Raw genomic sequence first — 26,356 nt, 5'->3', positions numbered from 1 at the left:
GAGGGGGAATGCTTTTAAACTACAGGAAGGAAGATTTAGATTAGATGCCAGGGGGAAGTTTTTTACTGAGAGAGTGGTGAGGTGCTGGCCCAGACTGCCCAGAGGGGTTGTGGATGCCCCATCCCTGGAGGTGATCAAGCCCAGGTTGAATGGGACCCTGTGCAGCCTGATCTAGTGCCTGATCTAGGGGCTGGCAACACTGCCTCTGGCAGGGCATTTGGAATTTTGAGGTCCCATCCAACCCAAGCCATTCTATGATTCTATGATTTTCCTTGCACACTTCCCTCAGATATTTATACACATTGATGAGGCTGCCTTTTTTTTTCTCCAGGATGAACTGTCCCAGCAATCTCAGCCTTTTCTCACAGAAAAAGTGCTGCAGTCCAGCTCTGTGGACATTGTGGGATTCTGCAGTATGTCCAGGTCTCTCTTGTACTGGGGAGCCCTGGATTGGATCCATCAATCCAGGTGTGGCCTCACCACTGCTAAGCAGAGAGGAAAGATCACCTTCTCCTGCCAACTGGCAGTACTATGCCTGATGCAAACAGCAGATATAAATCTGATGTGAGTTTGATGCAACTGTAGCATACCAGGCTATGGTATATAGATACCTTTATTGCTCTGGGCCCTTGGGATGCAATTGACGGTGTAAGAATGCCAGTCTGGAGTGGAAATGCTATACCAGCATGAAGATCTGTTTCAGTTACACTGGGGAAAAGTCATTTACTACCGTGTTACCTTGCTTTACCTTCTTTTTCACATTGCAGACCATGCCATCCATAGGAGCAGACACAGCCCTTGTATCTGTCACATGTCCCTCGATTGTGACAATTGCATTTGAGTTTGCAGTCTGACCCATAATAACCAGGTTTGCATTCTGCAAGAACATACATTTCCAGTTAGTGTAATGGTACATGCAGATGTCTTCCTTTAGTTTTCAATTTCATCTGTTCTCCGGTAGGGCTTAGTTCCCTTAGCTGGGCTCAGTGTAAAACTGCACATAGCAGCACTCAGCCACCCTCAGAGCATCCAGAGAACAACTAACATGACATTGTAGGGCATGTTTGTATCTGTGCCTGTCATTTGTAGACTAGATAAGAATGTTGAAGCTTCTTCAACATCCATGCTGTTTCACTTGCACCGCAGTGGTGTTCAAAGAGTTCATCAGAGTCACATCTCCATTGAACAAAATAGTACATACTCATATATGAAGCACACAGTACTTCATATATATATATAGTACATACTCATGTGTTTCATGTCTCAAAGAAATTGCAGTCTGATTGAAATACTCGAGACTAATTATACTTAATATTGTTTAGCAGTGGATATATGATTGGCAGTGAATTGCTCATTGTGAATTGTAGACATCCAGCAGGACTTTATCTGTTGCTGGATTTTCAACATCTCAGTGGAACATCAATTACTTTACAGAATAATTTGAATAGTTTGAAATTTTACTAAATCTTTCCTCTGAGGATTTGAAAAACTTCTCTGAGGTAGATAAATATTATCATTCCTATAACAGAGAATGGAAAAATTCCAATCTTTTATTGTACTCTGTTAGACCCCTCCTGTATTTCATAGGTGCAGCACAGTAAGGACTTTTCACCGTTATCCATATTTTTGACTGTACCTTTATCACATTCCAGTCCCATCCAACCTGTGGCACATGAACAACCGTATGGATCTGGTAGGCAGAACATATAGTTTTTGCAGCCATAGTTTTCTTTACAGCTCTCTTCACATGTTTTGCCAAATGTATTGGCTCCACAAGCTATTAGAGGAGTAAAAGGAAAGAAGGACCCAAGAGCATTAATTTGTAGAAGATAGGATGTTTCCAATTACACAGCTTTAGACAACAAAAAACTTGAATTATAATGAGAAATAGCATTTTCACCATTCAGGTACTAGATCTATTAACCTCCATCACATCTTAAGCCATTAATGGTAAATGCAAGCAGCTAAAACAAACAGCTTTCTGCCATATGAGAATCTATCAGCAAAGCATCCATTGCTTTAGGTATCTGAGTGTAGAGCTGCAGCGATAAATTCTCTTTATAAGCCTTTCTAAAACATAATGGATAAACAGTGCCACGAAAACAAAATCTAAGAGATGAGTGCATATGAAGCTTCTCAAGGTTTTATTTCTCCACTATGATCTCTACTACACTAGAGTAGCTCAGATGTCAGCTATTCCAGTAGCTTAGCTCTAATACTTGCAGTGCTGCACTGTGGTCAGAATTTTAAGGTACGTATTTAGCACTGCACTCACAATGGAGAGATCAGTGTGCAGTGTGCTCCTCCAGTTTCTCCAGAATCCAAACTGATTGTCACCAATAAAGATGTGCACTAACACACGTATGTTTCTGGTATGTCTTGCAGAGACAAATAACCCTGTGAGCAGATGGCAGCTTTTTCAGAAGCAGCCTGGGAATCTCTTGTACAGGGCTTCATTTCCCTGTGCCAGTGTATGTGCAGTAACTCATAGTCTATCCCACATTTGACAGTCAGTTGGAGGAACTGGAAACATTTATCTTCTCTGGCGATATCATACTGTGAGGAGAGAAGGAAAAGGTAAACTACAGGAACAGCTACACTAATTTAATCCTACTCAACGCTGTCTGGTGTCCAGCACCGACTCCATAAGGAGTCAAACAGGGTTATTACTGAGTGCAAATTACTAAGTAATCTTTGAAAAGAATATTTGCTTACCTTTCTCACATGTTTTTCCCATAAAACCTGGAGGACAGATGCATTCCCCAGTATCTTCATGACAAATGCCATTGTTCATGCAGGAAGGGCAGTGGGAGCTACAGGAAGGGCCCCACTTCTGAGCTTCACACCCTTTCATTAAAAGATATAATGACATATTTGTTATCTTCTTATTCAATAACCAGTAAAACAGTAGTAACTGTAGGATCCATATGCCACCCTCCCAAATGTTGGTCACTTAACTTCATGTAAAACGGTCACCTTTTTCATTGTGGAAGTGCTTGTATTTCTGGAGCAGATCTGTTGCACAGTACAAAGTAATATTGCATAACATCGTCATAGAACAAACTGAGGACACCTTAGTTTTTGAAATTAGATTTTGCTCTGGGAAAGTAAGTTTGGAAGTTAGCAAAGACATTACATGTAATACTTCTATTCTAGCACGGATCTGAGACCTACAACAGCCCCAGTGTTCACTCAGATTGGGCCATACCAACAGTTAGCCAGCAGGTGCCAGCTTGACATCACTCCCACTGTAATACCGTTTGGCAAGTCATTATTCCACACCAGTGTTTTTCTTTATATTAGTTCATTAGACAAAGTTCACCACTGCTGTATCTTTGCTCTTCGATCAACTGATGACCTGTTTCTGGGCTATAATAAATCAGTTTATATGTTGGATTTTAATGCCTGTCATGATTTTGTCCCCCATGTCATAACTTAAAAAGGTACCAATACCATTAGTGGCTACTTTAAACAAACCGGTGTAGTTTGTCAAATTACAATGAAGTATGCTAAAGATTGCTCTAGGATAAATGGAGCTGGGATTCAGTTTTCCACGAAGAACAGATGCATTTGAAAAATTTATTTTGTGCTCATATCCACATCTCATATTCGTGAGAGACCCTGTGCCACCCTTCTTTGTTCAACCTTACTTGAAATTTTAAATATTTGAGAAAAGAGCTATCTCTTCTGGCAATTGTTAAGATGAATTGTGCCTAAATCTGCAGATTTTTTTCTCTCAGCTGCTTAAATCAGTACCAGCTTATCCCAAAGACTGTTGGGAAAAACATTTCTTCTGACATAATCTGATGGCAGCCTATGCCAAGAAAGATTCTGGCCCTTATTTGGACACAGTCTAAGTTTTGTATCATATTCATTACAACATTAAACAATTAACCATTAGCACGCATTAATGGAACTTACGTCTTACAATAAGCCTTGTGTAAGCAGAAGTAAAGAGGTTTCCTCCTATGTATCTGGCAGAGTAAACACCTGCATCCTGTAGCTGAACATGGGGATAGGAAACTTCCAGCTCACCTGGCACCTCGTGCCTGGGCACCGAGTGGATGAAGGAACCTGGAGGAGCACAGCGGGCAGAAGTCATTCATTGTGTACAGCCAGAGCAAGGTTGAGCTGATTGCTGAGGAAGGACAGCCAGGATGAAGTAAGCAGCAAAATGTATTTATTAGTTATTGACTTGCTGACAGCTCTTTAGCTGTGCTAGTTCTTAGTAATTGGAGAGGCACAAGCGAAGAGGAAGCTGGATCTCGAAGAGATGCAATAGGTGAATGGCACAAACATGTCTGAGTTAAGCACTGCCTAACTAGAACGTAGCTAGGAGTTGTGGTTGGAAGTTTTTGTTTTGTTCCTTGTCCTTTCCTGCAATGAGGGGTGGCTCTGCAAGGAGCCCGTTGTGGCTGGGAGAAGTCGAACAGCAAACCTGGCTAGGTCCTCTGCCATCTCACCAGCTCAAAGATCGACCTCACAGACCAAAGCAGGAAGAGTGCACTGCAGCTTTATCTTTTCTTCCCAGACTTAACACGTTTCTGCCTCTTCTACGTTTTCTCACCATGGGAGCATACATAAGTTATTCTGTAGTTGGTCATACATGCTTGCTATGTAAGGTGATACCATTTGGTCTTTGGACTACCTAGCAGTCAAATCTCAGGAATCCGTGAAACATGAGACCCTGTTGAGGATCACTGTCAAAACGGCAAAAAGACTTTTAGTCAGATAAGACCATGGCAACACTTAACAGCTCTTCAAGAAAGTGGGGCCAAGGAAAAAGAGCAAAAAATGAAAAGGATTCGTTCAGAAACTGTGCTTTGTTTGTTTACACGTCTTTGGAGTTGCAATCTGTGAAAAGTGATGACAGCAAAGTACGGAGAAAGCCTCATGCTATCATTGTGTTAGCAAGGTTCGGCTTTTGTGGCTCATTTTCCATGGCAGCATGTTATGCCAATGCCTTAAAGAAATTCTGTTCAGCAAAATAGTTGTGTTTGCTGGATGGCCTTGTGAGCGTCTGCAAGGGGGAAGTGTTACTTTCAATGTCTGAAATCAGAGACAGCAACAGTTAAATAAGTGAGGACAAGGTTTTTCTATTCACTGCCCAGTGCTGTACCAGGAGTCCTCCAGGATGACATTTCAGCTGCAATCTCAGGTGGAGAACCTGACCTACTGCCCAGAGTTAGTTTGAGGCTTTTTGACAATCTTCCAGTTAGAGCTGCAGTGAAGGCAGCACCGGCGTGTAAACACTTCTGCTCCAACACATCAGCTGGTTCTTGTATGGGAAAATGCTGATAGAGGGTCACAGAATTTTCCTGGAGATACTGAAGGGACAAGTGATGGCAAACTTTTCCCCCTGTGCACTGTCATAGCTGAATCTCTAATAAGAAACTGATCTTTAATCTGGTTTGCATGTTGCCCTTTCTAAAAGACACCTTTTGCACTTGTTTCCAAGGCTAGTATGCACTTGAAAAGCAGTAGAAATGCAAAGAAAGATGTGATAAATAAGCATGCACAAAGGCACAGAAAAGAGATAAAAGCTAAAGTCAAACAGGCAAAGATATGAGGGGATAGGGAAAAGAAACGAAAAAGGTAAAATGAGAAATAAGGGAAAGGTGTAGATAGGATTTTGCATTCCGGTGGGAGAGAAACAAGTAGATCAGTTTCAATATTTAAGTATGGCAAATGGTTCCTTTAAGGGACATTGGATGCATGAGGAGTTATGCCTGCTCCAGCTTCACAGCGAGGACATCATCAGCAGTGACTTTAAAGCAGTTACGTGTTGGTGGCTAAGACAAGGACAGAATGCAGAGACAAGAAAAAGGTTAATTACCATTTTTGTAGATCACTGCATCTTCTTCTTTTGCTGCCATTCTGATGAAGGAAATATTCACGTGCTCTCCCTTGTTTGCTGTGACTGTTAAGGCCACCGGGTGGAATGAAGCTAAGAACAAAATAGGACATAAGTTTGGGATAAATTGCAGCAGCTGTTATCTGTACCTGGAGTCTGGGCTGAAAGCTGAGATTGATTTACAAGCATGACCCCCTCTCAGAATCTGATGTTTAAATGTCCTCATTGCACACACAGACTATTTAGCACCAGCCATCTCATCCCTCTGTTTAGCAAATACCAGGGACTCACCCATAACCTCAAACAGAATGCTACTAGAAACTCACACATGGATTTTTTTTAATGATTTTTTTTTTTTTTTAATGGATTTTGGCTGAGTAATTGAAAACACCTCATAGCCAGGAGCTCCAACTGGCTGTGAAATGCTTTCTTAAGTTTCTTCATCCCTTGAGACATTTTTAAAGCAGGCTGGATAACGAACTGGAAAATGTACTGTAGGAAGAAGCAGACACGCAGCCTGCCTGACTCAGTTCTCCTCTGGTTCAGCTTTCTGATGCAGAACAGTTGAGACAGATCAGGAGATTGCAGTCATGTAGGGGCTGGGGGAGATGCAGTAAGATAGCATGGCCTGTGCTGGTGTTCATTCACCACATCACCTATAAATACTGGGATGTTAGCTGAGAACAAAAGTATAAACTGTATTTTGACTCAGTACTGCTTTTCTCTATATAGACCCATCTGAAAATGTGGCTTAATTTGTAGGAGGCACTTTCTACATGTAGGTTAATGGTATGTTTCAGTTTTGCAGTGGACTTTTCCACTGGATGTGTGCTTAACTTTAATTACTAAATTTCAACTGCATTTCTTTGGTTATCAAGGAAACTGGTTTTCCTGCTCAAAGAGAAAAGCAATGTTATGCGTTTGTTTATAGTTCTGATTTAAGAAAAAGACAGAAGTAAAGAGAAGGATTTTCAGAGATTTTTTCCTTTACTTGTCATTACCCGTGAAAGAAAGGTAAAAAATTAACTGGGGAGGGCACAGAAAAATCTCAAGAAATTGTCATTTGTATGTTCATTTTAATCACATATATTATTTTGAAACAACTTAGAAGTTAGAGATGCTTACATTCATTTAGCTGGAAAATTCTTAGTATTTTTGAGAACAACCTCAGATCTTCTGCTCTAACACTGAGTTTTTATGCCATGCTGCTACTGACATGACAGCTGTCAAAAGAACATTTTTCTGATTTTTTGGGGAATTGCCTGATTTCTGAAAGTATTAAGCAATATTAATTTCAGCTCTGTATCTGACTCTCGTACATTTCTTTCTACAGTTCCTAGAGATGTGAAGCATGGATTTTCTGCAGACCCTTTTCTCCTCCTGCTTTGAAGCTGCATAGTCTCAGAGCTCCTCCTGTGCTTGCTGCTGCTGGCTGCGTTTCTCTCACATCATGTTTTTTTCAGCTCATGGCAGCCCTTTGCTGCTACTGCTTTCCTCACCTTCCACCTCTAATCATGGAATCATAGAATGGCCTGGGCTGAAAAGGAGCTCAATGATCATCCAGTTTCAACCCCCTGCTATGTGCAGGGTCGCCAACCACCAGACCAGGCTGCCCAGAGCCACATCCAGCCTGGCCTTGAATGCCTCCAGGGATGGGGCATCCACAGCCTCCTTGGGCAACCTGTTCCAGTGCGTCACCACCCTCTGGGTGAAAAACTTCCTCCTAATATTTAACCTGAACCTTCCAGTTTTAAACTATTCCTCCTTATCCTATCACTATCTACCATCATAAACAGCTGTTCCTCCTCCTGTTTATATGCTCCCTTCAAGGAGCTCTGGCAATTCTGTGCATGTTTTTCAACTGATTTCAGCCAGACTCTTCCTGCATGGTACCTAATACACGCATGGTACAGCAGGAAAACGTCAAGGATCTGACGTGTTATTAGGTAACATGGCAGATATGGCACTGGTATCTCAAGTAACATCTAGATGATTCCAATGTAGAGTAATGTAGTAATTCCTCTGTAAAAACAGGAAAATGAAAACTGACAGGAGCTCCAGTTTACTGTCAGCTCTGCAGAACTGAGTTGCAGGGCAAATGCCAATAATATTCTTTCAGTAGTGTTTCCCTCATTGTTTGCCTGCTCTGTAGAGTTTCTGGAGGGAAACTAAATCATATGTAAGAAAATACACATCATTTTGTACAGAAATTGAACAAATTGTATTTGACTAGATGCAGGACAAGTTTTCTATTCTAAGTACGTATACTATATCCGGTATAATAATTGCTCCCTGTACATATAAAAAGCATAGTCTATTTCTTCTTTCTGCAGGAGCCAATTTACATGTGTAACCAAAATGTTAGTGTACAAAGAAATGCAGAACAGACTCCTTACTTTCAGAATGCCACACATATAGAATAAAATGGGAAAATGAGCCTGCTGTCCTTCCTGTTACATGGCAAAAGTGTTCAGTGTATCTACATAACTGATAACAGGTACGTAATAGAGCAGAAGACAGTGGGGTCACCAAACTGATTAATACCTGGTGAGTGTTTCAGTAGCTTTTTGGCTTGGAGCTGTAAAACAGTGGCTGGGTTTTCAAAAGTGCTGCTCTTTCCTGTGTCTTTTGTATGGGAAACTGCTCATTTCAACTCTTGTTGAATTTTTATTGTTGGATAACACTCTCTGTCTTTAGAAAATATTCAGGCAGCAACAGTAAAGGGCAGCATGTCCTGTTTTCCAACTACAGATGCTTTGCCAAACAGCACAGTCCTTCACTGACCTCTTCTTCCTCTTTCTGTGGACTTAATAGCTTTGAGAATTTCTGTTGTACCTCTTTCTCACCAACCCACACTGTTTAGATTACACACATTCGCTGGTGTGTTCTTAGCTCAAACTGCTGTTATTCAGAACTTTTGCAAAGAAAATTGCAAAGAAAATCTAGATTCAAACCTGGAAAAGATTCGTGGAAGCCTACCCAATGCTGATGTGAATGCTGCCTTATTTCTGGTTGGAACAACTTATCCCACACAGGGAGCACTCAAAGTTCGGTTACTTTAAATTCTCTGCACCCAGGTGCAAAGACACTAATTGCAAAACACTGATGGATTCAGAGGATCCTCATCCTGCCATGGAGGTTGCTGCACATGGCAGCTTTAGCTCACTGGTTTCAGCCAGAGGCAGGTCATGTTGAAGGTGGTGTTCCCTCTTCCAGAGCCTTCCACAGACCACTATCTTATGTCCTCCTCCCCACCGCTGCCTCCTTTGAATCAACAGTTGTTTGCCCTGCAAAGGAGGTGCACAAGCAGAGCCTTCTTGGTGGCTATCCTGAGCCTTCGAAGAGTCCATTTGGTCAGAGATGACACGAGCCAAATAAACAGGCACTTGTCCTGCTCACTTTTCTTGGAACACCTCTATACTAAACAAAACAAATCGACACTACTTGTAGCTCATGAGAAAGAAGAACTTTTTTTTTTCTAAGTTAGCTGTATAATTATGGGGGATACCAATAATGATATTTCTTCTTAGTAAAACCTGACATAGAAAAACAAGAGCATCAAGTGTCTGCATAGCCCAGCTGCCACGGTGTAAAACGTTACAGCAAAACAGTAAACTGTGACAAAGTCTGTTGAAATTTTGAAAACATGATTTGCTGCAGAAAACTGGCCAAAATTGTTCACATTATTTTTCTGTAGTTTATGGTGATCTCTGTGCTTTAGAATGTGGTCTCTAAAACTAATGAGGTCATTTTAACGAACAGAGTGCTGGTCTGAGGAAATCCACCTTCCAACCATTATCTCCCTGATGTGATTACTTTATCGACTGTAGATTTACAGCCAAACCCAAAGTGAGATGTATAGTGGATTTTTGTGAATGATTTTCTTAGATTCAGAGAAACTTCCCTGGAGTTTCTTTCCATTGTTGTGCTGGTTTTCTTTTCCATACTGACAGAGAATATGCAAATCAAAATTGGCTGACATGGCATTCTTGGACCATAGGCAGTTATTCTCCAGGCTCAGGTTGCCTATTAAAAACAAGGATAGCAATGTTTGGCTGTCTAGATCTAAGACCTGTCAAGGAGTCTCACAAAGAAGGAGTTTCCATTTGTAATGTTTTATGGCATCATTGAGGCCACTGCCACCTAACTTTATTCCTAGCAGCAGCCAAATACAGGTAGAGTACCTGTAGACATCTCACTGACTTCCATCAGGAAATGACTAGCAGCTAGTATCAACCAGTTGACTCTACACTTTATGAAAAAAAGACACGGAATTGAGCCCAGTCCTATTTTAGCTGACTGCAGGCTGCCTTGCCTGCTCTGGAGCCAACTTTTGTGACCACATCTGTGAAACAGGGATGACTGCTGGCCTGCACGCAATGACATGCAAAATTCAGTTTTGATCCTCGCACAGTACCTCCCCGTGGCATCTTCATGGTGTGTATCCTTGTCACCTCATCCTTGAGCTTCCCTTCGCAGTAGTATGCTCCAATGGTCTCGCTGGCCTTTTCCCTTTTCCATATCACCATCTTGGCTGTGGCTCTCTTTGAGTCTTCACTGACCTCCAGAGGCTCTCGGTGTTGGTTTGTCACATCCTCCTGGTCTCGGTCAATCGTGATAGACTCACGGGAGCGCCACTTCGAAGTGATACAGATAAGTGATGTCTCTGAGTTGCCCACCAGAGGGAATGAATTGATAAGGATGAGGTCCAGTGCTGCTTCCACTTTACCTAGCGGAAAAACAAGTGGAAAAAATTTACAGCAGATTTTTAGTATGTGGGTTGTCAAATCACCAGAGAAGATATTTCACTCTGTCTTCAGGCTTTCTGTCTGGTTTGGTCTTACACAGTTTTACAGCAAAATAAAGATTAGGCACAGAGTGCACCCTCAGCAACTTTGCTGATGCTCCCAAATTGGGTGGAGTGGCTGACACACCAGGGAACTGCACTGCCACTGAGAGAGACCTCAACAGGCTGCAGATATGGACAGAGAACATCGTGAAGTTTAACAAAGACAGGTGCAGGGTCCTGCATTTGGAAGGAATAACCTCATGTACCAGTACAGGTTGGGGGCTGACCTACTGCAAAGCAGCACTGCAGTGAGGGACCTGAGAGTCCTGGTGGACAGCAGGTTGTCCATGAGCCAGCAGTCTGCCCTTGAGACCAAGAAGGCCAATGGTATCCTGGAATGCACTAGAACGACTGTGACCAGCATGTCAAGAGAAGTGATCTTCTCCTTTTACTCTGCCCTGGTGAGGCCACATCTGGAGTGCTGTGTCCCATTGTGGGTTCTTCAGTACAAGAAATACATGGAGATCCTAGAGCAAGTCCAGTGGAGAGCTACAAAGATGATAAAGGGGCTGGAGATTCTCCGCTGAGGAAGAACAGAGAGCTGGGCCTGCTTAGCCTATGCTTATGAATATCTAAAGAGAGGGCATCAAGTGGATGGGGCCAGGCTCTTTTCAGTGGTGCCCAGTGACAGAACAAGGGGCAAGGGCACAAACTGGAACATAGGATATGTCTTTAGATTTAGTAGTTAGCAGTATTTTGAATGCTTGGAATATTTTTTCAGTTATTTTACGTGCTAGGATGAGTGATTCCATAACTATTCACATATTAACCTCTCAGTGCCCCATGGCAGCAGGAACCATGGCACTCAAAGAACAAGTCCATAGCAGAAGCAGAGCTGTTTTTTTTTCGGGAGTCTCTTATTAATCAACAGGAATACAAGTTTATTTTATAAGCAGAACCACTAGAAATAGATGGAGCTGGAAGTTCTTTCAGAATGGTCAACATGACCTGAATCTCACACAGGGTGCTATAGATTTATTTGTTCAAACGTGTGGTAGCAGGGGAACACAGGTCTCCCATAGTCAACTCTGCAAATAATAGGCATTTCCCTTCATTTTTGAAATCTACAGTAAGGAGAAGGGAAAATAACATTTTTTTTTTCTTGCTGAAGCAGAAAGAATAATTTATTATTTTATTCATCACTTTGATAATTTGCCTGCTTTAGATACAAGCATCCTTTGTACTTTACAAACAGACCCAATATTTAGTGCCATTCTGCTTCCAAAGCTTTCTGTCACTGAAAGAAATGAGTGCAGCCCAGGATACAGGAGGCCAGAAGGTCTGTGTGCTTGCTGCAGTCTGCAAGCATCCCAGGGAGAGTGCCTGTCCCTGCTCCCCATGCTGGGGATGGAGGTGTCATGACAGCTTAGTGACTTCACTACATCCAGTCCAGTGTTGTGCCAGCCCAGGTAGTTCCTGGTCACACCATGGAGAAACAAAACCTTCTGGAGAGGATGCAGCAGGCCTTACAGTAAGTACTGCATAAAGGTGGAGGTCAGTGAAGTCAGTTCATCCTGTTGCTGAGGAAGTACATCCTCCCCATGTAGTCTGCCCCGATGAGGCCACATTTAGAATACTGTGTACAGCTCTGGGCTCCCCAGTTCAAAGAAGACCAAAGAAAACTCAAAGGAGTCCAGCAGAGGGTCACAAAGATGATGAAGGGCCTGGAGCATCTCCCGTATAAGGAAAGACAGAGTAACCTGGATCTGTCTGTTCAGCTTGGAGAAAGGAAGACTGAGTGGGGAGCTGATAAACGTTTATAGATATCTAAAGAGAGGTGGGAAGCAAAGGGATGAAGCCAGGCTCTTCTTGGTGGTGCGTAGTGATAGGACAAGGAGCAATGGCCTAAAAGTTGAACACAGGCAGTTCCGTACTAACATGCGGAAGAACTTCTTTATGGTGAGTGTGACAGTGCACTGGGACAGGCTGCCCAGAGGGGTTGTGGAGTTACCTTCTATGGAGATAACCAAGACCCAACTGGATGTCAACCTATTGTAGGGTACCTGCTTTAGCAGGGGGGTGGGACTTGATGATCTCTTGAGGTCCCATCCAATCCCTGCAATTCTGCAACTCTGTGATCCTTTGATAAAATTAAAGAGCTATATGATAGAAGTGAAGCCAGAAGTGCATTAATTTATAGAGCTTTTATTGTAGTACTTTAACTGAGGAGTGTTTGTGCTCTCACTCAGCTATAGGCAGATGTAATTCAAAAGCTACCAGACTTGAAGGCAGAGAGCTTGGGATTGTGTGAGCAGGATATGACCCATGACCTCATGTGCCAGGTAGAGATATGCTTAAAATCATAAACTGCAAGATGCTGATTTCATGAAACTCAGAATGAAACCTGAATCCAGACTCCATGACTTGCTTTAAGATCGGGCAGGGTGCTACAGGTCAGAATTGAGCTATTTTGGCATTTCTGCCTAGCATCTGCAGGGCACAGAGCTGCAACTGCATTCCCAATATAGATAAATGCACCCAAACTGCTGGAGCCCCTCAGGAGGTACTGCACATGCAGGGCTGCAGTTTCATTTCTCTGTTTCCAGTGTTTTTCTGTCCCTCAGTTTCCAACACACAGAATCACAGGGATTGGAAGGGACCTCTGGAGCTCATCCAGTCCAACACCCTGCTAAAGCAGGTTCCTACTGTATGTTACATGGGAAAGTGTCTGGATTGAAAGGTGAAAATAGTAACTCTTCCTTCTCTGCATTTTAATCTCTCAATATGCTGAGAAAAAGTGGCAGAAGAAGTCTGAGTTTTGAAGACTAGTTTTTGTGTTACCTTGGGTCCCTATATAAGACATAGCAAAGTGATGTCGTATGAGATTCAGGGCACTTGCTGCGTAATTGTCTTTTTCTCTGCCATGATACAAACTGTGAAAATGAAGGTATAGAACATCCATGTCACAGGCCTATTGCTCATCTATACATGTGATTATTCCAGAGGAATATGAACCCAGCCACCAGTAGATGGATAATCTTCTGATGAATTGCCTAAGCACAGGCATCTTGCTATATCACACAACGCAGAGCAACTCAAACACATGCATGACACCGACAGAACACAGGCAGATTTTTCTAGAGTTTTCTCCAGAAGACCTTTCCGTGTCTAAAAGGATGTAGGCATAAGCACTGACTCATTCCCCAGACATGATCTGTCAGCTAAATTTTCACAGCTGAGGTATGTTGCAAGCAGAAATTAAAATATATCCAGGTGAGTTTTGCTCTAAGAAAAGTTTAGGCTTTAGTGTATCTCAAAAACCAGCGCTGTAGCAGCATGTCTGAGGGTGTTTCACTTGTGAACTCAAGAACCTGGCAGGACTGGCCTTTTGAAGACAGCCACAGGCCTCGGAGGTGACAGGAAGGCTTTCTTTGTCTCCACTGGGAGTTACTGATTATGGAAAAACCAAACAACCGATCAGAAAAGTGTGAAATCTACATATGTTTTATGCTTTGTGCTTCCTACAGCATATCTTCTTGGCAATGCATCTTGGGCGAACACAGCTGTCCTTGCTGAGTGAGAATGGATTTTCATTACCTGGTGGTGCAAAACAGGCAGGTCCCACCCTTGGTAATAATGAAGACTTTGAACATGCAAGGACCAATTAAGGACAACAGGATTTGACTCTTTGAGAAAAGTACAACAAATAGAGACAGGAAACAGCCTGTCCCTGTGTCAGTGACAATACTCTGTGTTTCCTTGGAAAAGTCCTTTGACTCCTGCCACAGTCCTTGAGGGACTGACCTTATCAGGAAGGCAATTTGCTGTGTGTGCAAGTAGATTTGCAGAAGAGAGAGCACTTGCAGAAGGCTGACGTTGAAAATGGGAGAGGATTCACTGCCTCATATTTCTGACACGTGCTCATTTGCTACACAGGGCTTTGTGTCCTCCTGGCATGGAGGAAATGGCATCTGCTGAACAGCGTCCTCTAAAGCAGTAAGCTTAAATCATAGTGCATCCACTGAAACCCGTACAGTGAAACACGTGCAGGTAGACATTTTCGCCCACCCTGAACTATAGGACTGTGCTCTCTCTTCTGTTAAACATAATCTGGCAGTGCTGATCTGACCAAAGGCCATTCGTTCTGCCACACAGTCAGTCACCATGTTTTCAGTACTGTGTTGCACCAGTAAAACTAAGTTTGGAAGAACTGAGGAAACACTTCTGAGAAGTTCCCTGGAACACATCCCGTGCTCAAAGAACAAGACAATCTGTAATAAAGCTTGAATTATCACTTCCTCAGATCAGAATTGGTGCTGGAAAAATCATCTGGAAACAGTACTGGGTAATCTCTAGGTGAGACAGCTTATTGCTGTAGATTAATGCATACAGCAAGAACTACGGAGTAGAAAAGTGTTAGGTTTTGTCCTTGTATAACAGAAAGTTGCTGCCCAAATACTTTGTGATCTATACTTAGCACTTGTCTGGTCCTCAGGAAATCATGGAAAGATTCAAGTCAATTTCTGCCTAACATGATGCTTTTACAAAGGCACTGGGAAATGGTTTAATCCCATGACGTGGCTAATAGTCCTCCACCACAGCAAGACTAGTCAGCTCCATCATGGTAAAGGATAACAATAAACCACTGCCCCCCAAACAAGTATTTATTGACAAGCCCATATTTCCAGAGTTCATCAAGAATGTAGAGATCTGAGTAATTGTTTTAGCTGTTAATTAATGCTGAGTAGGAGTGGAAAGAAAAGTGGTTTAGCTATTACGGTATTTCATTTCCGTACATTTAAAGAGCCTTATTGTTAATTGCTTGATATGACTATAAGATGGAAGTCCTTCCCTGTGCATCTGGAGTATAACAAAGGAAGAAAGAAGATCTGTGGTAGGAAATGAGTGGAGACATTAATTCCTTCAAAGTATTACTTAAATAAAAGAGGAAGTGAGGGCAGAAAGGAGGAAGGTTTTATTCAGTAAATTTCATCCCCTTTTCCATCAGATTTAGTGAGGGAAAGAAACGTGATATAATTTGAACTGCTTGCTTAGGCTGTTCTTGTTTCTGTTACAGCTGTTGCTTGGAACACAAATTATTTTGCTAGGAGCTACTTGAGAATATGAGTATAAACCATACAATGCTGTACTGCAATCTGTGCTTGGCGTATGCCTGGTCTCACACTGAGAGCAGAGCAGTTTCTTACTTCCATTATAATTCTAACCACAGAACTTCTTTTTTGGGGCACTGGAATGTGAAATTTCTGTGGAAATGTATATCACAGACTGTCAAGTCAACAGCCCTCCTCCTTGATTTTATTTTTCAGCATAAAGCACACATCAAACTGAGATAATGTAATTAATCTATTCAGGAATACAAATGGCAACAATTTAAGCAATATTACTGCAAAAGTATAGTGTCCAATTAATTGTTAGTGAAGTACTGAATAAATTACATTGAAATTCATTTATTAATTAATTCACCAAGTCAGAAGAAAATCAGGATTGAAATAATGCACTGAAATATGAAGAAGTTAACAATAAAGAGCTAAGCCACATATCTCCCTAAAGAAAGAAAGAAGGAAAGAAGGAAAGGCAGAAAGAAGAATCAGAATCATTATGGTTGGAAAGACCTCTGGGAACATCAAACTCAGCCATCAACCTATTACCACCATGTCCACTAAATCATGTATGTCTGTGCCACATATATGTGTTAGAAGGAAAAAAAAAAAGGGGGAAGAGGACGAAGAAGAAGAAAAAGAAGAAAAAGAGGAAAAAGAGGTAAAGAAAAAGAAGAGTACTCTTTATGCTCTTTATGCTGTATTAAAGCTAGCCAGAAACTGTCCCAAAACACTAACTCTTTGGGGATGATTTTCATGAGGAAAATAGAAAATAAGACACATCAGAATCTAGCAATCTTTATTTCCTCCTCCTCCTTCCCTTCCCTTCCCTTCCCTTCCCTTCCCTTCCCTTCCCTTCCCTTCCCTTCCCTTCCCTTCCCTTCCCTTCCCTTCCCTTCCCTTCCCTTCCCTTCCCTTCCCTTCCCTTCCCTTCCCTTCCCTTCCCTTCCCTTCCCTTCCCTTCCCTTCCCTTCCCTTCCCTTCCCTTCCCTTCCCTTCCCTTTTTTCTTTTTTTTTTCAGCGCACTCAGTATTTCTCTTGTAAATACTGGTTATTTTTTTTCACTATCTGAAAAAGTAAACAATCTGGGGGTCGTGGGGTGGCTTTGAAATAATATATTCACTTCATGAACTCACTAGTCTCTTGATATCCTGGAAACTTCATCTGGAATGCAAAGACTGCGGCAAGTTGAGTAATTCCTCAACATGAGTCAAATTCCCCTCTGACAGCTCTGTCCTCAACAGGAAAACAGTGCTGAGATTATTGTTAGCCCAAAGAGATAAAGTGCATCTGCCACCTGGCAGTAGCACCAGGGTAAAAAAGAGAGGCAGAAATGATGCTGAAAAACAGCTCATAAAAGACCGAAAAATCAAGTTTGCCAGTAATAATCTTTGTTGTCCGTGTAATGAATCCTACTGCTTATATCATGTGGATGCTAACAGGTGGCTCTGGGATGGTTTATAGCTCAATCAACACAACTCACCCTTAGCAATAGGGCATTATTTTGGGAGTGAAGACACTGTGAAGAGAAAAAAGGGGATAAGAAACTAGTGATAGAACATCGTTTTGCTACTTTCTACTAGTGGGAAGATGGGAGTCCAAGTGTGAGAAATACAATTGCCTGCCAAAGCTACTGAAGCTAATGCTTTCTTATGGGCCTTTGGGTGCATCTGGAGAAGATGAAGGAAATGCAGCTGCCCTCTTGTAAGGGGAAGCAAAATTGTTTCCTCTGCATTCCAGTTGTTTCATAGCCTATCAGAGAAATCTTTTAGGATGGAAGTGATAAAGAAAGGTTGGTGCAACTGAGTTTGCTGTTTCCACGTTGAGAGTGCCTAAATGTTTGTGTGAAGAGTAACTAAAGCACAGAAAGAAGATGAAAGCTTTCTCGTGACTTCTCCTTAGGGGTGGTTTGCCATAAGCAATTAAAGCAGGAAAAAAAAAAGCACCAGTAGGGATTGCTTGAGCAACCAGCTGACAATGTGCTAGGTAACGCTGAAAAAGGATGAAGAATGTGGGAAAACTGGAGCAGAGCAAGCCTGCGGCTCAGCTAAACCTAGCTGGATTTGCAGCCAGCCAAATATGGGTACTACCACCAGGAAAATACTGGCAGGCAAGAATCAATTTGTCCATAACAGCAACAGTTGCTTTTTGAGGCTGCTGTGTATACTCTTTATGCATGTGGTTTGTGTGCACGCACTGAGATGACATGTACAAAACAGCATACACAATCAATTCGTCTTCACAGCATGATCAGAGCATATAGCATGCAAAAGATTCACAGTGTCTAGAAGTGTCTGTGGGCTTTGGCTGCTGGATATGCATACTCTGTTCTTGTATAGCAGCGTACCCTCAAGCTGCTGCTCACTGGTTTTTCTGTGCAGGGAATTTTGCTGGTGCCAGGTGCACTTTGTGATTCAGGAGGCTAACAGTAGTGTGCAGTGGCAGGTCAGGAATGAACAGCTAGAAAATAATGGAAGAGAAAACCATCAGCCGTATCAGAAGAGTGTTTGGAACTGCATTGTCTTAGAGAAACTTGTTGTGCTCCAAAACGGGAAATTAACCATGCCACCTCATCGGTCAGGCTGTCGTGACGCAGAAAGTATAAAAGCAACAGACAAGCAAAAAACAGGCCTTGAAGTAAAAAGGTTGAAGTACATTGCTCTTGAATAATGGGTGTCTATCTTTCAAAGGTCCATTCAAAATTTAGAAAATATCTGTTATTCTTGAGCCCTAAAAGTGCTTGTTTTTCCTAGTGGTGAGTTAGAAAATGGATTCTGTTGGGTGTTTGTTGATACTTTATGATATGACAATTAATATTACTAGTTCATGTTCTTATTCTGCACGTTATCTTGACCACAGTCATCAGATCTACACCCTAAAGAAACAATCGGCATTCAAAACTCTTCACAGGAAAGCCTCCATTTCAGACATACGCTATTTCCTTTCTGTGAGTCTCCTGCAGTGGAAGGGTGTGCTCAGTAAGATCTTCCCACTGGCACAGGGTAGCTCCTTCAGAGAATATCCTCTGCTGAAGCTTCTTTCAACACTTTTCACCCCTCAGGTTCCAGGTGTGTCACAGAAATACAGCAGATGGGGTTTGCAAGGAATTCTCCCAGAAGCAGGTCTTCTGGGATGGGCAGCTCTGCTTGGAAAGGACTCAGCATCCCCCCTAGTGAGCTCAGCATTACACGGTATGCACTCCCCCATGTAACATATTCCCTTGCATCATGGTTAGAGCTGGCCATGGAGCTGTACATCCATCTCACAGAAGTGGTGGATGCATCCATTTTTGGTATATTTATTCTGTGCCTACACAGCAACCTCCCCACCACAATAACTGGTATGGAAATCTGTGTTAGAGACACAGGCCTGGGCCAAACAGACTCAAGTGTGCGTGATCAATAACAGCAGGTTTCCCATACAAGGAGTTTTCAGTATGGACATATGAAGGACCAGCTCTACAGTCAGCAACTCTGACATCTGTGCTCCATTTTCTCCACCAAAATCCTTTCAGATTAAATTTATATAAGATCAATCATCTCAACAAAATATTTCAGGTCTTTTTTTTCCCAGAAGTGAAATTACAGCAAAAAAGCAATCAATCCAACCAACTTGATTATGACATCCAAACAATCTAACATATACCTGTATAAACTGTATCTAACGCAGTGGCACATGTTAACAGATGTGGATGTTGGGTGATTTCATTTCACGCTTTTAGATGCTATTCCCTCGTGCCTGCTGCAATGCCTCTCCACTCCTGACTGCTCCTAGTTGCTTGGAAGGCCTTTGAGCACACAGGCTTGCTGAGGCCCTGACTCTCCCTGGGGCTGAACCAGGCACATACTGAGAGCAAACTATAAGGATAAAAAGAAACAATGGAAGAGAATCAGCCCCCTTTCATGAGTCCCCACAGAGTAGGTGCACAGGGCTGTCTGAAGTTGTTGTTTTTGGCTTCTAGATTCAGAGTCGGGGGCAGTAATAATGGTCACTGCTGGAACTTTTTTCCTTTGCAAACCTACAGCCAGCAATCTCAAGAGGAAAGATCAGCTCTCCTTTCTCCCAAGATTTAGATGGACTCATTTTATAATCAAGGACAGTCTTTGTGGATCTGTGCTGAGATAAAAGGTGTCAGCAGGTCATAGAGGTTCATTAGTAATAAATGTGACAGAACTATCATTTCTGGAGTCAATGATGGCTCTATCTCAGCAAGAGTCTAAATCCTGTCTAAACTTTAGGCACCTGAAAAAGATAACAGGATCCTCTATGTAAATGATACAAGTGGCAGGCAGGTGCATTTCCTGGATCTTAGAAATCAAAAACCTTTAAGGAGTGAGAACCCTTCTTCACTTTCTCCTGCAATTCACATTAGAAAGTGTTTGATCATTTTGGTGATTGAAATATCCTGCATCAATCTAATGTCTACTCAGAGTAATTCTGAAATTCCTGAGATAAAAATTTTAGACGTGGTTTGTGTCCATTAAGCTGTCAGAGGCTCAGAAAGACAGGATTGTTAGTCTGTGGTCAAAGTTCAGGTGCTTTTTCATTCTGACAGCAGCCTTTCCAAAAATACACAAACCTGGTCCTTCATTTAACTATGGGAAATTCTTTAATACGAGAGTGGTGAGGTGCTGGCACAGGTTGCCCAGAGAGGTTGTGGATGACCCATCCCTGGAGGTGCTCAATGCCAGGTTGGATGGGGCCCTGGGCAGCCTGGTCTAGTATTAAATGGGGAGGTTGGCAGTCCTGCCTGTGGCGGGGGGGCTGGAGCTTCATGAACCTTGAGGTCCCTTCCAACCCAAGCCATTCTGTGATTCTGTGATCATTAACATATTTGCAAGCATTTGGAGAAAGAGTACAGTAAGGTGCACAGGAGAAAATGTAGGTTTTCTATAGGTTAAGTCAAGCTTCAGAAAGAAGAAACAAATATTGAAACAGAATTGTTAGGACTTTCTATTCTGCAACAAGAAATTATCATCTCTTCGTAGTTCTGAAGAGCACACACCATCATAAATGTGCTCGTGTGAATTTGGCAATGTATGTTAAAAGCTGCTTTACTTTCCAAACATGTAAGTGAGTCATACAATAATGATGACATTTAGAATTGTGTGTATAATTTTCATGATAACACCTACTGATCCCAAAGAAAGCTCAGCCACCGATAGGGATTATACATAGTTCACATCAAATTCAGCGACACTGTTAGTTTCACTGCTATCCTTTCTTAAAATACTAATGTGACCTTGTTAGTGTTTACCATATATGGATCCTGAAAACCACCCCCCAAAATAAGAAATCCAGTATTTTTAGCAGCCTTCTGGATTTAATATTATTGGTAGTGTAGAGCTGTAGCACTGAAGATACTTTCTATCTTTGAGAACACAGAGGTTTGACAAGCCAGCAGTAATGAAATGTGCTTGAAACTCATTCTGACTGTTGCTGATATCTACAAATCTCTTACCAGAGGAGTCCATCTTGCTAAAGCAGCACTCACACACCACTGCTTTTGACAGCTAGCATGCTGTGAGAAGCCGACAGCAAACATCCAGACTACCTGAGGATGTGGTCAGCAAGCAAGAGGCAAACTGTGACATTTGTTCCTTGTTGTGGGCCTGCTATGGGAAAGTGTGCTGTGGGATAGGCGAGCACTGCTGTGGTGTGCACTCAGCAGAGGCTGTGCTGCAGCGCTGGGAAGCGGGTACTGAATATCACCATCCAAATCAAGCCTTCAGCTCTGTCTGCTAAAATGGGGCAACGCTATTAAAATTAGGAGATAAATCAAAGGCCGTTCCTTGCAGCTGGAGCCTCGCAAAGGCAGGCCCAGGGCAGCCCACACCGCTGGGAGAAGGCCGCAGCGCCTCTGCTGCTGGGGAGCGTCTGCCCGCCTTCCTGAGCTCCGCCTGTGGTATCTGGAAGAAAGCAGGCTCACATTGTCGTCCCGCGCTCGCCCCAGGAAACATGATATCATTCTCAAACAAAAGCGGGAAAGCTGACAGATCTATCGAGATGGGTGTGACTGTGATACACACCTAACCGGAGAGCCCCTGTGGAAAAGGCTGCGATGGGCGGCTCTCGCTGTGCCCTGTGGTCTGCACTGCCTGTCTGTGCTGCTAATCTGCATGGCCAAGTTTTTGCTTCTCCTGTGTTCTTGACTTCATGAAAACTGCTTGCTCTTTATATCAAGGAGGGAAAAGGGAAATAACTGGGTGAACTGGGCTTTCTTTCCCTCTCCATCCATAATGGCAGCAGCACCAGTACCTCCTGACAGGCTGTGGCTGTGCTTGGATCACCGTGCAGCTAAGCAGTTACGAAACATCAGCCAGAGAATAGGAATTGGCAAACAATACGCAGCCTACTGCAGCAATGGCTAAGGAAGGATACTCACAAACACGCATTCAACGGATTTTAAACACTTATTTTTTGTTGCCTGTATTAAACTCTTGCCTATTCTCTGTGCCAGAGTAATTAAAAATTCAGAGCCATCTCCAACGAACTAGCTCATAATATCACTTAGCTACTATCATGCTGCTAGTTGTGAGAGTTTAAACTGTAAAGTGAATTACACTACAGTGAAGACTTCTGCCTTTTCATGCTACGTTCTGGTTTTCATTGCAGCTCAATAGGCTGTTTTACAGCATCTTACTTACTTACTTGGAGATGGACTAGAAGGACCTGTGTATCTTTACATCTTTAGGAATGAGCTCAGACCTATTGTATTCCTGTTTTACAGATCTTCCCTCACAGATTTCCTTGAAGAAACTGTCTAGAGTATCAAAATATGGGTGGAGATAGTAAGGCTTAAAAGTTGAGCAACTGGGAGCAGCTCAGGAAGGGGCAGGCTTCCTCAGGACTCTGCCTTTGATGGCTTCAGAAACACATCTCTAACACTAATGTTCCAGGTTCTACAAGCAAGATTTACATTAAGATAATTTTACCGTATTCCTTTCTGCATATGTCTCTTGTGACAAGCTGCTGATTTGATAACTTATCACCTTTGCTGATAACACTGAATCATCCTTCGGTTGTACTTAAAGTGCTATTAATCGGTCTTAAATAACATGGGTATTTCCAGCCGTTTTGTCCACTGACTTCCATCTAGGTTCCAGCTGCAGAGTCTTGACAGAAAGCTTGTCTAAAATCTAACACTGGAATACCTGGAGGCGCCAACATTTCCTGCTGCACAGCCTGCTCACAAAATAAGCCACAGAAAGAGTCAACATCTAGCTTGCAGTGTGTGTGTGTGTGTGTGTGTGTGTGTGAACAAGTGACTTCAGTGTTTAGGAAGAGGCAGCAGCAGATTGTGAATGCAGAGCACGCTCCCTGATACCTTGCTCCCAGCCCTCCTGCCCTCGCCTGCTGTGGGAGCACCTCACAGAGATAAGTGATCACGCTGGAGCAAACATGGGTAATTAATCAATAAAGTGATTCCCAGGGCAGGAGTGGGGAGTTGTGTGTTTTGACCACACGTTGCCTGGGAAGCAAGAAGGGCGTGACAGGTCAGCTGTAGATATTAAAGCAAAAGCTTACCTGAAATAATCAGGCTGAATCCATAGAGAACCAGAGGTGCCAAAGGGTCCATGCTTTCCAAAATATATCCATCCAGTTCTTACAGCAGCTCATGGAGTATCCTTCCCCTGGTCAAAATTTTACCAGTGGTTCCCCTCCGGCATGCTGGGCTGCAGCGTGTTTACAAGACACAAGCAAGAAACTGCAGCAACGGAGCAGGCTGGAACAGTCTCATTGCTGTCTGAGTACAGGGAGTTTAAGTTCCTTTTTCCTGTTTCCTTTGTAGATTAGGATGGGAAAGGCAGGATCTTAAAGGCATTTTTTATATCAGCGGGACTACAGGGCAGTGCAAGCCCCGTCCATCCAGCAATACATCAAAACAGTTATCAGGAGCTGCTGCAGGAGCAGAGGACAGCGGCTGGTTGCAGCCAGCAAAACAGGAACAGTGATGGCATCCCCCAGCAGGCGGGTAGCATCCCAGCACTCAGCAATAAAAGCATGAAGCAAACCCTAACGAAGCAACCGGTTGAATCCAGCACAGACCAATGCCAGCCACAATCCAGCCAACTACTCCTTTACTTGGTGTGCTTCACTGGAAACTATTTTTCTCTGCATCCGACTATTGGAAACAGACTGAAAACTTGTCACAGTAATAAATCATAACCAGACTTTTTATGACTTCAGCAAATGGCACTTCACTCTGGGGGGGGGGCTCAAAACTCAGAAGTAAACGTGAGGAAAAATACAAAATAAAACCACAAAAGCTGAGTAGAATTAATGAAATACATGGAAAGGCAGCACTCAGATAAATTAACTTAATTTCAAATGAGGAGCAGTCGTATTCACCAGCTGACTACATATAACCCGTGACAATGTAGCATTTGAAAGCCCTGTAGCTCTGCCAAGACGCTAACACCCAGAATGACTTTTACACAAGTATGGAAAAAAAAAAAAAATGTTCAGCATCATTTTGGAAATGGAGTGTGGGTTCATCCTACCCTGATTGAATTTCCTGGAGAAGATACTATGCTCTGCAGTTGCTGCAGATTTTACAAAGGATGCTCTTGGCACTGAAGATCGAGTGCCGAGAGACCCTGCCGCCTGGACAGCAGGGTAGCACCCACAGAAGATTCAAGGCATTAAACCAAAGTTGTTCCTCACACCCAACCAAAAATAAAACACAAACCGACCCATGTAGGAGCTCAGATTGGGTGCAAAAACAGAGTGGAATCTTCACACTACTAAAAATCCATTTAAAAGTTTCAAGGAGACAGAACACAAGATGTTTCCTAGGTCTGGTTCCTATGCACACATGCATATTTTGTCCACACTTGATTTTTGAGAACGTTTTCTTCCTCTATTAGACAGAAAGAGGAGGTGATTATTCATACTCTTGTTGCAGGTTAGCTGATATAAACCTTCTGCTGTAAGCCCCTCCTGTGGCACAACGCTTTGTGTACTGCCAGACACTGAGTATTATCACAGTTCCCATCTGGTAGATAAGAGCAACCAGCCCAGATATGCAATACTTCACATATACAAGAAGACTGCAGAGTCTTGCTGAAGCTGGAAGAGAGGAAAGATCTAGTTATCCGAGTCAGAATTTGGCTGGTATACCAGCTGCAGCTGGTTCATGTGTTTGTTTGTTTTGGTTCATTCTATCATCATTCAATTTTTGAAGAAATGTAGAATAGCATCTATTCATATATATACACACATGTGTATACGCTATAGAAAAGATTCAGCAAACAATTACATAATGTATAATAAGAGTTTAATCTTAGATTTGTTTCTGTTTGGAAGACATTTAAATGTCACAGTTTGATTACTGCTCCCACTGAAGTTAAAATTAATCAGATGACAAGCTACTGCCAGGCTGCAGAGTTTAAAGGATTTCACTGTTCTATCTTGATTTACTCATATGTGCCTGCCAGCCCCCTTCCATAGTTTGATACTCACACTTCAGATAATTAGACACTGGGTGCTCTTGAAAGTAGCCACACATTTTCTGTTGTGTGCTTTGTAAACTCTACAGTAATCTATTCACCCCTCTGACTACTGAAAGACACAGGAGTGGTAGGATTGTCTGTCCTCCTCAGCAGGCTGCAGTAACATGACAGCAGGATCGCTGGTGCTCGTCCATCTCCTACTATCCAGTCCTCAGCTGAAGCTGATGGATCTACAAACAGGAGGATCCTAAATTTCAGCCTACAGCCACAGTTAAAGAGTAGAACTAGAAATAGCCTTCTGTCAACATCAGATCATCAGCAAAAGAAACTGGGCTGAAAGTGGGAGTGTCAGTAGGTCTAAAATACAATACTGACTTACTCCAGGTTTCGTTGTGCATTGAACCAATTGAGGCTGTTAACTTCTGGATGGGCCAATATAGTGAGGCCATAGGCATGTCCTCACTGGGTCTTGTAGCAGTGTTAGCACCCCATAAGCTACACCCTTCTGCTTTTCTACAGGTGTCTGGAGAGACTCAGAATGGCTTCCTGCCCCATGTGGTTTCTGAAGTGTTTCCTTGGGGATGTTGGTTTTGTTGGTGGTTAGCAGTTGGTTTGCACACAACGAACTGAATACCCATCAACATAGCATGCACAAGTTTTAAAATTATTAAAGCAGGAAAACAAACTGTCTTTGAGCATGTAAATATAACCCTAACATTAAACATCGGTTTTCATAGCTCTGTTTGCTGAAGGCTAATTTTCTGATATGTCAAGTGCTGTGAACTCCTGACACCAGGCCTTCCTCTTTAGATAAGCAGCATGCTTGTCTCAAGGACAACCCATTCATACATGCTGCAGCACATGGAGATATGCGAAGAGGAAAAAGAAACAATGCCACTCTGCACTTCTTTAATCAGGTAGATGTGTTAGCAGAAAGCACATATCCTCTTGGAGTGTCTGGCTGCATTATGCTTCTCTGGAAGCAAGCCATTGCTTTGTCCTTGACTTGATATTAATATGTGACAGTAAGAGGCGGTAAGGCACCTTCAGGAATTCTTACTCATGGTAATCAGCTAATGTGAAGCAGAAGGATCATAAATTACAGAGCTCGGGCTTCTTTTCTTAAACAGACCCCGTT

General features: G+C 42.6%; 1 protein-coding gene across 1 annotated transcript in view; it reads right to left on the bottom strand.

Annotated features, from left to right (window-relative positions):
• TEK (TEK receptor tyrosine kinase) overlaps positions 1 to 23,502 on the bottom strand; it is a 36,441-nt gene extending 12,939 nt beyond the window's left edge. The window contains exons 1-7 of the mRNA XM_004949580.5: positions 23,291 to 23,502; positions 10,272 to 10,583; positions 5,837 to 5,947; positions 3,922 to 4,074; positions 2,716 to 2,847; positions 1,637 to 1,777; positions 749 to 877 (exon numbers count right to left, since the gene is read on the bottom strand). Coding sequence (XP_004949637.1) covers positions 749 to 877; positions 1,637 to 1,777; positions 2,716 to 2,847; positions 3,922 to 4,074; positions 5,837 to 5,947; positions 10,272 to 10,583; positions 23,291 to 23,342 — 1,030 coding nt within the window. The 5' untranslated portion in view covers positions 23,343 to 23,502. The remainder of the gene's footprint in view (positions 1 to 748; positions 878 to 1,636; positions 1,778 to 2,715; positions 2,848 to 3,921; positions 4,075 to 5,836; positions 5,948 to 10,271; positions 10,584 to 23,290) is intronic.
• Between the last annotated feature and the right edge of the window lie 2,854 nt (positions 23,503 to 26,356).

This window comes from Gallus gallus, chromosome Z (genome assembly GCF_016699485.2).
Source record: "Gallus gallus isolate bGalGal1 chromosome Z, bGalGal1.mat.broiler.GRCg7b, whole genome shotgun sequence".
Classification (NCBI taxonomy): Eukaryota; Metazoa; Chordata; class Aves; order Galliformes; family Phasianidae; genus Gallus; species Gallus gallus.
This window is presented reverse-complemented; position numbering and strand designations above follow the sequence as displayed.